Raw genomic sequence first — 13,478 nt, forward strand, 5'->3', positions numbered from 1 at the left:
AGACCTTTATGTCATAAATGTAAAGTCATATTTGGATAAAGTAGGACACAAATATCACCGTTGATCAATTTGGGATACTCATGGGGGAATGGAATGTCCAGGATTTGTTTTTTAAATCCTCCCCCCTTCTCGTACCTGCTTCCCAACGCTCCATTCCAGCTCTGTGGCTCCCGGGCTCTCTTCACTGGATTCTCAGTCTGCGCCTGGCAATTTCTGCAGGGATGGGGGTCATGTGCACTGCTGCAGCCAATTACTGGCCTCAGTGGTAACTTGTCCCCAAGCGGCACCTCACTGCTAGGTCACGTACAGCTTGGGGGCAAGTTACCACTGAGAAGTCCAGTAAAGCTGCAGCAGAACAATGATAGGCCATTGGTATAAAAGGAGTGGAAACCCACTTTTAAAGGGGTTATTCCACGATTAATGTAAAAAATGAAAATCAGACATCATACAGTACAGGACAATCTCTTTCTAACAAAGCTAGAACCAGCCCTGTACCTCCCATGGATCCAGAAATCTTCATTGTTCCTATTGCTTTGCTAGATTTATATCATGCTGCCAGCTCGGGTGGTGTGCCCTTTCTGCTGCAGCACACGAGACATGTCTTTATTGCTGCATCTCTCTCCCTATGGAAGCTCAGTAGCCAGTTAAAGGATGGAACTGAGCGTGTGCACCCCCCTCGGTAAGGTGGACAGAGAAATAAAAAAATAAAAAAACAGCAGGTGGAGCTATACAGATACATTTAATTGAATAACTCAGCGGCTATACTAAATTTGTAATTACATGCAATTACAAAAGTGTTCAGATCCAGGTGCTGGTGGGACAACCCCTTTAAATCTGACCCTACAAGTAATGATGTCATAAAGGTAAAAATGATCAATTTCCAAAGTAAGCAAACATTTCTGCAAAATCTCTTCTTGTAAAAAAAAAAAATGGAATAAAGAGAAATTATTCAGAGAGAAATCATATATTTTTTTTACTATTTGATGCAGACTTATGCTGGCAAACATAGCCCTGCTGTGGACAAACTCTGCATCGGTGTACGGCCTGGAGAGGTATGTTCAGGAGGGAAACAAAATTGGGGTAAACTATGAGATTTTACTCGGTTGTTGAAATTTTTATGTGCTCAGTATAAAACTAGACATTACAAAATATAAGCAAGACTATCATGCCCGTGCAGGCGGCATTTTTATACATAGATTGCCATGGATTTGAAAGCAAGTATAGGTGAAGAACATAAAAACCAAGGGGGTCATTTATTATCCAGAAATACGCCTATATTAGGCGTATTTCTGGCGGAGATTGCGGCGCAAAGGTTATTTGTGCAGCAATCTGCAAGTTTTCCCCGCTCACGCCGGGTCTAAAAGAAGTTGGCGTGGCGTGGGCAGCGGAGGGGACAGGCCAATAGGCCCATATATTCATCATTTTCTAGCAACGGAACTACTGTGCGCTGTCCGCATCTTTTGCGGCCCCATTGAAATGAATGGGTCCACACCCGTTCCAAAAAAATTGTGGAACGGATGCAGACCCATTTATATAGCCGGTCTTAATAAATGACCCCCCAAGTTTTTCCAACTTCAGGATATTGATGGCCTATTCATAGGACGGGCCATCAATATCAGATCGGTGGGGGTCCTGTCGATCAGCTGTTTGAAGGGCTGTGGTGCTCATATCTACCTGCACACCATTGGCAGTGCAGAATATTTCAACTTTGTCCCATCCAATTGAACAGCATGAATATGCAATACCCTGCTGATCAGCGGGAGTACCAGGAGTCAGACCTTCATGGATCTGACATGATGGCCTGTCCTACAGATTAGCCATGGATATTCTTTAACAGCTTAGTTGAGCTCCTATAATATTCAGGGCCAGTAAGATGGCCCTACAAGAATGTCTGGTGTAATGATGATTCAGAATGCAGATCTCCAAAGTACTCTCTGCCACACCATAAACCTAAAAAAAAATACTGGGAGATTTCAGCTCTGAAGCCAGCGGTTTGTTGAATGAAGCTCTGAACAATAACACTGGCTATAGCCCAAAGTTTTATGTAGACAAATATAGGAGATATTGATAACTGGGATAGAAACCAAACAGCAGTATTTATCCGGGTCTGATCATCTGTTGGTGCACTGCACATAATTTATATTTCTTTCATCTAGTGTTTTGGTCTTCTGGGTGTGAACGGGGCTGGAAAGACCACCACATTCAAGATGCTGACTGGAGACATTGAGGTGACATCAGGAGATGCTACAGTGGCTGGATACAGGTAAATCTGGTTTTAGAGGAACAGGGGACCCTAGTGAAGCCTTAAAGACTATGCGGGTCATTTACTATACTAAAATACACCTAAATTAGGAGTATTTCAGGCTCAGAAAGTGGTGCAACGGTTAGTTGCGCCGCTATCTTCAACTTCGCCCCACTCACGCCAGGTCTAAAATTGTCGGTGTGGTGTGGGTGGGGAAGGGGATGGGCCCATTTTCTATGCCTGTTTTAGGCGTAGAAAATGGTCTAAATGTAAGACCGCTCAGAAGCTGTCTTACATTTAGAACTGACCGGTGCCTCTTCATAACTTCGGCGAATCCACCGCCCGCCAGTTTAGGGCTTTATTAAGACCGGCATCTAAAACTCCGGTCTTAATAACTGTGCCCCTATGGCGTATAATCTATTCTAAACTAGACCATACGGCAGGCTAGCTTTAACCATGTATGTGCCATATGTGTTCTATATAGATAGATCCTGCATCATTTATTACTACTGAAGCCAACAAAGAAGTCATCAATTTTTTTGCATGTCTAGGGAGTGATATCGGATCCATCAGGTTCAGTAGGCAAAGTTGTGGTGTAGGATGAATTTTAGACTTACAAATCTCATTTAGTGTAGAGCATATTGTCTTCCAAAAGGGAGCTATATAGATAGAGTGCCACCATATGTGTATAAATGTTCCGGGTTCTTGTTTACAGCGCCAGCACAGGTTACTAACATCTGTATATATTTTGTGTAAGACCTCCGGGGTGTAGTACCACCCTGTAAGAATCTTGTAAAAGTTCTCCTGTAGGCAAACACAGGTGGAGATTTTTGGGGTAAGTGCAAGACATTTATTATGGGAAGTTTGTGACAGTGTGAGCTGTAAGTCACTCTCCCATTTTTTCATAAACGACAAACTTTCTGGTTTATTATGTTGAAGTATTTCAGCATATATAGTAGTTATCTTTTTAGTAGGTTCTTTCAAATGTAGAACTCTAGTTTCAAAATGAGTCGGAGTTGTAGTATTTACTGGTAGTAGTGATTTAAGGTAGGTTTAATATGTGTCAAATGGAGGTAGGACAGGGAAGGTAATTGAATGTATTGCTCCCAGTTTTCTAGCATGTAACCCTGCGGGTCTAGCAAATCAATGATTGGGGAGGTGAGTCGTCTGAGAGATTTCAGGAGGGTCTGAAGGAATTGGGGTGTCGCATCCCACAATATATCTCTTAATTGTAAAAGAGGAGATATTGGGGTATAGATCAGAAAGCGTTTAAGGTTGTGGTTCCATATATGGACTGTACAGGGAGTGCAGAATTATTAGGCAAGTTGTATTTTTGAGGATTAATTTTATTATTGAACAACAACCATGTTCTCAATGAACCCAAAAAACTCATTAATATCAAAGCTGAATATTTTTGGAAGTAGTTTTTAGTTTGTTTTTAGTTTTAGCTATTTTAGGGGGATATCTGTGTGTGCAGGTGACTATTACTGTGCATAATTATTAGGCAACTTAACAAAAAACAAATATATACCCATTTCAATTATTTATTTTTACCAGTGAAACCAATATAACATCTCAACATTCACAAATATACATTTCTGACATTCAAAAACAAAACAAAAACAAATCAGTGACTAATATAGCCACCTTTCTTTGCAAGGACACTCAAAAGCCTGCCATCCATGGATTCTGTCAGTGTTTTGATCTGTTCACCATCAACATTGCGTGCAGCAGCAACCACAGCCTTCCAGACACTGTTCAGAGAGGTGTACTGTTTTCCCTCCTTGTAAATCTCACATTTGATGATGGACCACAGGTTCTCAATGGGGTTCAGATCAGGTGAACAAGGAGGTCATGTCATTAGATTTTCTTCTTTTATACCCTTTCTTGCCAGCCACGCTGTGGAGTACTTGGACGCGTGTGATGGAGCATTGCCCTGCATGAAAATCATGTTTTTCTTGAAGGATGCAGACTTCTTCCTGTACCACTGCTTGAAGAAGGTGTCTTCCAGAAACTGGCAGTAGGACTGGGAGTTGAGCTTGACTCCATCCTCAACCCGAAAAGGCCCCACAAGCTCATCTTTGATGATACCAGCCCAAACCAGTACTCCACCTCCACCTTGCTGGCGTCTGAGTCGGACTGGAGCTCTCTGCCCTTTACCAATCCAGCCACGGGCCCATCCATCTGGCCCATCAAGACTCACTCTCATTTCATCAGTCCATAAAACCTTATTTCTTGGCCCAGTCTTGACGTTTCAGCTTGTGTGTCTTGTTCAGTGGTGGTCGTCTTTCAGCCTTTCTTACCTTGGCCATGTCTCTGAGTATTGCACACCTTGTGCTTTTGGGCACTCCAGTGATGTTGCAGCTCTGAAATATGGCCAAACTGGTGGCAAGTGGCATCTTGGCAGCTGCATGCTTGACTTTTCTCAGTTCATGGGCAGTTATTTTGCGCCTTGGTTTTTCCACACGCTTCTTGCGACCTTGTTGACTATTTTGAATGAAACGCTTGATTGTTCGATGATCACGCTTCAGAAGCTTTGCAATTTTAAGAGTGCTGCATCCCTCTGCAAGATATCTCACTATTTTTGACTTTTCTGAGCCTGTCAAGTCCTTCTTTTGACCCATTTTGCCAAAGGAAAGGAAGTTGCCTAATAATTATGCACACCTGATATAGGGTGTTGATGTCATTAGACCACACCCCTTCTCATTACAGAGATGCACATCACCTAATATGCTTAATTGGTAGTAGGCTTTCGAGCCTATACAGCTTGGAGTAAGACAACATGCATAAAGAGGATGATGTGGTCAAAATACTCATTTGCCTAATAATTCTGCACGTAGTGTATTTTTTGTTAAGGGGCTAAAAAGTTTTGTATGGGACGTATGTTTGTCCGATAAAAGGAGGGACCTTAGTGGGATGCAGTTAATTGCTTGTTCAACTTGTATGTCTAGACGGGATTCTGAGTGGTGAAACCATTCCAAACACTGTACCCCTTGAATAGCTAAGTAATAACTGTGTATATCCGGCAATCCCATCCCACCCTGCGAAGAAGGTAATGTGGTGTAGTGTTATTTAAGTCTAGGCTTTTCCTATGCCACAGGAATTTGGAGAAGATAGTTTGCAGTTGTGTAAAGAAAGTTTGAGGGAGGGGTATTGGTAAGGTCTGTAGGTAATATAGAATCTTAGGTAGTAATACCGTTTTAATTAATGAGCGTCTACCAAACCAAGATGAGAATTGGATATCCCACGTATTAATGGTTTGGCCTATGGCTTTGGGTAGTTCCTGAAAGTTTACTTTGTATAAATCATTTGGGTCCGCTGTTAACCAAATTCCCAGAAATTTCAGAGAGACATTGGACCATTGATAGGGTGTAATCAGTTGCAATCTATTTTGCGATTGTAAGTCTAGAGTCACATTGTGAACTTAAGATTTGGTTGGATTTATCAGGAAATTAGATATCTTCCCAAAGAAGTCAAATATATTTTGAATGGCGGGAAATGCTGAATCTGGGTTTGTTATTATTACCAAGAGATCATCCGCGAATGCGGCAAGGTGGTGTTGTGTCCCCTGCAGATAAATACCCTTTATTCTATCATCTTGTCTAATTGCCTGAAACAGACATTCTACTGTGAGAACAAATAATAGGGGCGACAGGGGGCATCCCTGGTGGGTCCCATTATTGGTATGCAGGGGGAGGGGGGATAATGTGCCATTTACCAGGACCTTGGCTGTGGGTTTGTTATACATTGCCATGATGGTAGAGATAAATTGTTCGGGTATTCCAAATTTGTTAAGAGCCCTTTTCATGAACAATCAGTCGATGCGGTCGAACGCCTTTTCGGCGTCAGTGCCTAATAATACTAAAGGCACTCGACAGCTACTAGCGTAATTTATAATATGTATTTATCTAGTGGTATTTATTCTGCCCTCTCTCCCAGCCACAAAAAGAATCGGTTTTAGCCGAAGGCTAAGAGTTTGGCAAACATTTTGAGATCAGTGTTAAGGAGTGATATAGGTCTGTAATTAGCGCAAATAGAGTTGTCTTTCTTTCCTTAGGTATAATTGTGATATGTGCCATTAACATCTGGGACAGTAGGGGCTCTCCATTTAATGCCCCGTTGCACAGGTCTAAAAACTTAGGCAATAGGGCATCACGAAAAGTACGATATTATATCAACGGCAGACCATCCGGGCCTGGACTCTTATGAAGGGGGGTATTTTTTAGTACTTCATTTAATTCCTGGATTGTAAATGGTTTAAGTAGAAGCTTGGACTGTTCTGCTGAGAGAGAGGGCAGGCTGAGAGAAGCCAACCAATCATCTATCACTGCAATCTTGTCGTCTACATTATTCAATGAAGGAGGGGGGGGGGGTGATATTGTATAGACTTTCATAAAAGTCTTTGAACTGGGAAGCTATTTCTTCTGTGTTTCTTAGAGGGTTTGAAGAGGGAGATCAGATCTTATAAATATAGGATTTGGTTTTCCGTTTTTTAATCTGTGAGTGCATAAACTTTGAGGCTTTGTCGCCATGTGCATAATAGTTTGGCTGTGCGGACATTCAGAATGTTCTTAAGGGTTGATCTAAGTAATGTAAGTTGGCTCAAGATCTTCTCAGATATTTGTTTCTTATGAATATTTTCAAGTTTCTGGATTTGCCCAGACAGGGCCAATATTTGTTGTTCTTTTTGCTTTTTAATGTAAGAACCTAGTCCTATTAAGTGGCCTCTGACTACCGTTTTGTGTGCTTCCCAAATAGACCCATATTTTACATTCAGTCTGAAGTACTCCTCAAGCAGCTCTGTAATCTTCTTAGTATTGTCCAGAGAATCGAGCAAAGACTTGTTCAGTCTCCAATTAGACATAGGTTTGGGGAGCTGTCAAATGATCCTATCTTGATGCTGATGCCAATTCAGGCTGAAACTGCTTAGGACTGTTTGGTTAAAAATTGAATTGGACCTTGGGGCCCAGGATTGTGGGGGTCTCAGAGGTCATACCCCCCAGCAAGCGGTAAGTTGTCCCCTATCCTGTTTAAAAAAAAATATATTACACATTATGTTATATCTTCAATCCCGTAGCTCCCCCCACCTACTTCAACCCTACCCACCCATACATATCCAAAGCAAAACAAAACTGGACCGTCGAGAAGAGAGAGAGGCGAGGGAAAAAAAAGAAAAAAAAAAGAAATCCAAACTTTCCATATCGTTTGATATTTTCTCCATCTATTGTATTTAACAATTTCTTAGCATAAAGTTCTTAATACCTCCTTATTTTGTGTGTTAGATTATACCACTGCCGAAAGTCGGATCATAATCAGTCTAGCCAAAAATAATAATTGTATAATTAACTCCCTGCACCTTTGCACTCCCGAAGGATCCCCTAGTATAACCAATCGGGGGGTAATGAGGAACAGCAATATTGGTACACCAATAATAAGTAACACAGCTGGTGTATAATATAACTGATGTACAGTTTTCAATTGAATAAGCTTATGATTATTCTTACGGGAAACATTCTGAACTGATTTAATCACTGCCTCCCATTCAGCGTCTTCCATCTCTTTTTCCCATTTCTCCCTACTTCCATACACAGTATGACTAGACACCTCATTCATTAATCCCTTATACCATATGTGTCAAACACTAGGCCTGCCGGCAATATCCGGCCAATGACCTCGTTTTTTGTGGCCCGTCTGTGTTATGGATGGCTGATGAGAAAAAAGTGTGAGTACTGCCGCAGCAGTGCCACTCCTATAAGCAGCGTGATGTGGCAATGTAGGCACACTGGGGGCAATATGGCGGCAGGCGCACTGGGGGCAATATGGCGGCAGGCGCACTGGGGGCAAAATGGCGGCAGGCTCACTGGGGGCAATGTGGCAGCAGGCACACTGGGGGCAATATGGCAGCAGGCACACTGGGGGCAATATGGCAGCAGGCACACTGGGGGCAATATGGCAGCAGGCACACTGGGGCAATATGGCAGCAGGCACACTGGGGCAATATGGCAGCAGGCACACTGGGGGCAATATGGCAGCAGACACACTGTGGTCAATATGGCAGCAGGCACACTGGGGGCAATATGGCAGCAGGCACACTGGGGGCAATATGGCAGCAGGCACACTGGGGGCAATATGGCAGCAGGCACACTGGGGGCAATATGGCAGCAGGCACACTGGGGGCAATATGGCAGCAGGCACACTGGGGGCAATATGGCAGCAGGCACACTGGGGGCAATATGGCAGCAGGCACACTGGGGGCAATATGGCAGCAGGCACACTGGGGGCAATATGGCAGCAGGCACACTGAGGGGCAATATGGCAGCAGGCACACTGGGGGCAATATGGCAGCAGGCACACTGGGGGCAATATGGCAGCAGGCACACTGGGGGCAATATGGCAGCAGGCACACTGAGGGGCAATATGGCAGCAGGCACACTGGGGGCAATATGGCAGCAGGCACACTGGGGGCAATATGGCAGCAGGCACACTGAGGGGCAATATGGCAGCAGGCACACTGAGGGGCAATATGAAGGAAACTGAGTGATTTGCAGACACATTGATAAAGAGTAACCAGAAAGTAGCCAACCTCTTAAACTAACGCATTTTATGACAGCGCGTCCTTAGTGACCAGTCTGTCTCAGATTGCTCAGGTCTTCAGCTTTAGTCTGAATTGGTATCAGCATGAAGATCGAATCCTTTTACATTTACTTATTTTCAAGTCATTTGCGCTCATTTTAACACAGCCTGATGTAAACTAAATGGGGGATGAACAATAATATTACGATTGTTTGCCACCCACACATTTTTCATTATTGTCAGCAGCACATCCACTGTTTACACGAGGCGATGTGCTGCCAACAAAAGATTAGTCTGATGAGGCAGCAGGCAGGAGCGGCCCCAATCTGATGAGGCAGGAGCGGCCCCAATCTGATGAGGCAGCAGGCAGGAGCGGCCCCAATCTGATGAGGCAGCAGGTTTGGCATGTACCCTGCTGATCCATTCTTTCTTTACGGGACTGCCAAAGATAGCCAAGTACAGTGCTCATCTATTCCCGGAGGTCCCATAGAGAATGAATGGAGTGGCAGGGCGCATGTTCGACCTGCCGCTGTATCATATGGGGGGAACGAGACCCCATTCTTCGGATCAATGGGAGTCCCATTGGTCAGACCTCCAGCGATCCTGTGGATAGGGGATAACTTAGAAACTTGGCACAACCTCTTTAAAAGAAATAAAAATATATTGTATATTTTTTTTATTTTTCACCACAATTTTACCACCATTTGTATCTTCTATTTAGTGCTTTACTAAATTGGAGAGGTTTGTGCTTTGTGTAAGACCACCCCTCACCTCCAAACGAGACACAAATTGGTGTTATTTCTAATACGCTATTCAGTATATTAAGGCTCTGTTTCTATTAAAGGGGTTGTGCAGGTTCAGAGCTGAACCCGGACATATCACCTTCTTCCCCCACTCAGCCCCTCGCCCTCTACTCTGCAATGAACAGTGCAGGGCAAGGGCTTTTTTGTTATATTCTAGCACTGCTAGCCAGAGACTTCTGCCTAGCAGTGTTCCCGGTGACATCACCGGCACAGATGGGCGGGCTTTAGCGCTGCCCTAGCCATTTTACAGGCTAGGGCAGTGCTAAAGCCCAACCATTAGTGCCAGTGACTTCACCAGGCTCACTGCTAGGCAGAAGTCTCCGCCGAACTTACTCATGGAGAGCCCGATATGTCACCGGATCTCCAGAAAAAGCCCTTTCCCTGCACGATTCAGTGCAGGGCAAGGGAGAGCATCGGAGCATGAAATGTCCGCTCATGAGGAGCTGAGTGGGGGAAGAAGGGATATGTCTGGGTTCAGATCTGTACCCGGAAAACCCCTTTAAGGCATCTGCATCAGTTAGTGTTTAATGGAGAGCACAAGGCAGTCTTGGATCATTTGCCCAATAGACACCACTACGGGCCAACAGGCACCAGTAATTTATCATCTATAACCTATTTACGCTGCATAATCTATGTTATCCAGTACATTACTGCCCATAAAAGGAAAAAGTTGTCAACCCATAGCAACTACCGCTTCATTCAAACAAGGGTACACAGTGACAGGACCCTGTTCTTGGGACCGGCAGGGGCCCCAGCAGTCAGACCCCTGCCAACCAGACCTCCCCTTTGGTGGAGATGTTCTAACAGAATGAGAATGCCTTCATCTTACACCCAATGCAGCTTTGTATCTGACATACCTGGACAGGACAACCTGTGCTAATACCTATAGGTAAGCCCATTATACATACGGTATACTCAGCAGTTCTATTATACTTGCAGCTTTTTGGTGTTCAATAGTTTTTTATTAGGTTTTTAAGAACCAATGACAGCAAAATAATGTATGAAATAAATAGACAGATCAAATAAAATAAAAAGTACAATACTTGCAGCTTTTTTTTTTAATACAAGATACTTTATTGTTATTAGGCTTACCAGATTGCAAGCAATACCATTTACAAAGACCTGTTCTAAGCCAAGTATTAGACCATTGCTGTAAATATTAGATTTCTGCGCACCATCATCGATTTGCACTTTGCTGCCTTTTCACATGTTATTCCTCAGGGCATCATAAGTTCTATCAAGACTGTTGCATTGGTAGAAAGTGATGAGAGGAGGACATTGAACCGTAGGGATATGAGAAGTGATGCATTTTCCCTTTTTCTTAAAAGGGTTCTCCGGGAATTTAAAAAAATTAAAATACTTAAATATTACTTTATTATAAATATATTCCCAAATACCTTTCATTAGTTATAAGGGCTCGTTTTGTCTAGGAAGCAATCGTTAGGAGAAATAAAATGGCCGCCGTCCTATTAGTACAGACAAAACCTGTCCTAATCACACAGCTGTACAAGTTACTTCACAACATTAAGGTAAAGAGCTGCCTCATCCTCCTCTCTGCTCTGTCATCTCTGTGGGAATGGAGATGATGAGGAGAGATGAGAAGAGGGTGAGAGGGTGACTGATGAGCAGCAGCACTTGTATGCAGTCTCCATTACCACAGCCCCACATTACCGCAGTCTGTCCTGTCCGTCCTCTCTGTACTTCATGTCTCCTCATGAACTCCATTCCTACAAAGATTCAGTTGAAGATCTTATCAGCTGTATTCAGGATCATAATCCCTGTCAAGCAGAGAGGAGGCAGCTCTTTTAGCTCAGTGTTCTGAAGTAAATCTTCCTGTTGTGCGATTAGGACAGGTTTTGTGTGTACTAATAGGACGGCTGCCATTTTATTTACCCCGATGATTGCTCCCCAGACAAATCAAGCCATTATAACTAATGATGATAACCCCACCCATAAGTGAGCGATCCCAGGGGCGGAGTTTGGATTTTACCAACCTAATTGTTGGTAAGTGAGCTATAGGTCCATGACGTAGTAGAGAGAGCTTACAAATGACAACATACGCAGATTCCTTAGAATAGTTTTCAAATGTTTATATGTTTTTTTCCTGTTGCAATTATGACATTTTTACTATATGAATGTTATCATAGAATTTACTGACAAATGAAAGCCAATATATAAAGCTTCTAACAGCCTTAACCCCTTAGGGACCAGGCTCATTTTCACCTTAAGGACCAGGCCATTTTTTGCAAATCTGACCAGTGTCACTTTATGTGGTGATAACTTTAAAATGCTTTGACTTATCCAGGCCATTCTGATATTGTTTTTTCGTCACATATTGTACTTCATGACACTGGTAAAATGGAGTAAAAAAAATTCTTTTTTATTTATAAAAAAAATACCAAATTTACCAAAAATTTTGAAAAATTTGCAAATTTCCAATTTTCAATTTCTCTACTTCTATAATACATAGTATTACGTACAAAAATAGTTATTACTTTACATTCCCCATATGTCTACTTCATGATTGGATCATTTTTGGAATGACATTTTATTTTTTGAGGATGTTACAAGGCTTAGAAATTTTCAAAAACCCACTTTTTAAGGACCAGTTCAGATCTGAAGTCACTTTGTGAGGCTTACATAATAGAAACCACTCAAAAATGACCCCATTCTAGCTACACCCCTCAAGGTATTCAAAACTTATTTTACAAACTTTGTTAACCCTTTAGGTGTTCTACAAGAATAATGGAAAATAAAGATAACATTTCAAAATTTCACTTTTTTGGCAGATTTTCCATTTGAATAATTTTTTTCCAGTTACAAAGCAAGGGTTAATAGCCAAACAAAACTTAATATTTATGGCCCTGATTCTGTAGTTTACACCCCATATGTGGTCATAAACTGCTGTACGGGCACACGGCAGGGCACAGAAGGAAAGGAATGCCATACGGTTTTTGGAAGGCAGATTTTGCTGGTCTGGTTTTTTGACACCATGTTCCATTTGAAGCCCCCCTGATGTACCCCTAGAATAGAATAGAAACTCCAAAAAAGTGACCCCATTTTAGAAACTACACCCCTCAAGGTATTTAAAACTGATTTTACAAACTTTGTTAACCCTTTAGGTGTTCCACAAGAATTAATGGAAAATAGAGATAAAATTTCAAGATTTCACTTTTTTGGCAGATTTGCCATTTTAATAATTTTTTTCCAGTTACAAAGCAAGGGTAAACAGCCAAACAAAACTCAATATTTATGGCTCTGATTCAGTAGTTTACAGAAACACCCCATATATGGTTGTAAACTGCTGTACGGGCACACGGCAGGGCGCAGAAGGAAAGGAATGCCATACGGTTTTTGGAAGGCAGATTTTGCTGGACTGTTTTTTTGACACCATGTCCCATTTGAAGCCCCTCTGATGCACCCCTAGAGTAGAAACTCCAAAAAAGTGACCCAATTTTAGAAAGTACGGGATAGGGTGGCAGTTTTGTTAGTACTATTATAGGGTACATATGATTTTTGGTTGCTCTATTTTACACTTTTTGTAGAAATAGCTGTTTTGGCACTGTTTTTATTTTTTGTTATTTACAACATTCATCTGACAGGTTAGATCATGTGGTATTTTTTATAGAGCAGGTTGTCACGGACGCGGCGATACCTATTTTTTAAATTATGTAAGTTTACACAATGATTTTTTGGGCGATCATCTTGGGTAGGGTATGATTTTTGCGGGATGAGATGACGGTTTGATTGGCACTATTTTGGGGTGCATATGACTTTTTTTTTATCACTTGCTATTACACTTTGTGTGATGTAAGGTGACAAAAAAATGGCTTTTTTTTACACTATTTTTTATTTTTTTT

At 42.2% G+C, this 13,478-nt stretch overlaps 1 protein-coding gene across 1 annotated transcript in view; it reads left to right on the forward strand.

The window, feature by feature from the left end:
- The window catches only part of ABCA4 (ATP binding cassette subfamily A member 4), a 208,005-nt gene that overhangs the window by 164,929 nt on the left and 29,598 nt on the right, over positions 1 to 13,478 (forward strand). The window contains 2 exon segments of the mRNA XM_040408736.1: positions 990 to 1,052; positions 2,157 to 2,263. Of these exon segments, the coding sequence (XP_040264670.1) occupies positions 990 to 1,052; positions 2,157 to 2,263 (170 nt within the window).

This window comes from Bufo bufo, chromosome 9 (assembly GCF_905171765.1).
Source record: "Bufo bufo chromosome 9, aBufBuf1.1, whole genome shotgun sequence".
NCBI lineage: Eukaryota > Metazoa > Chordata > Amphibia > Anura > Bufonidae > Bufo > Bufo bufo.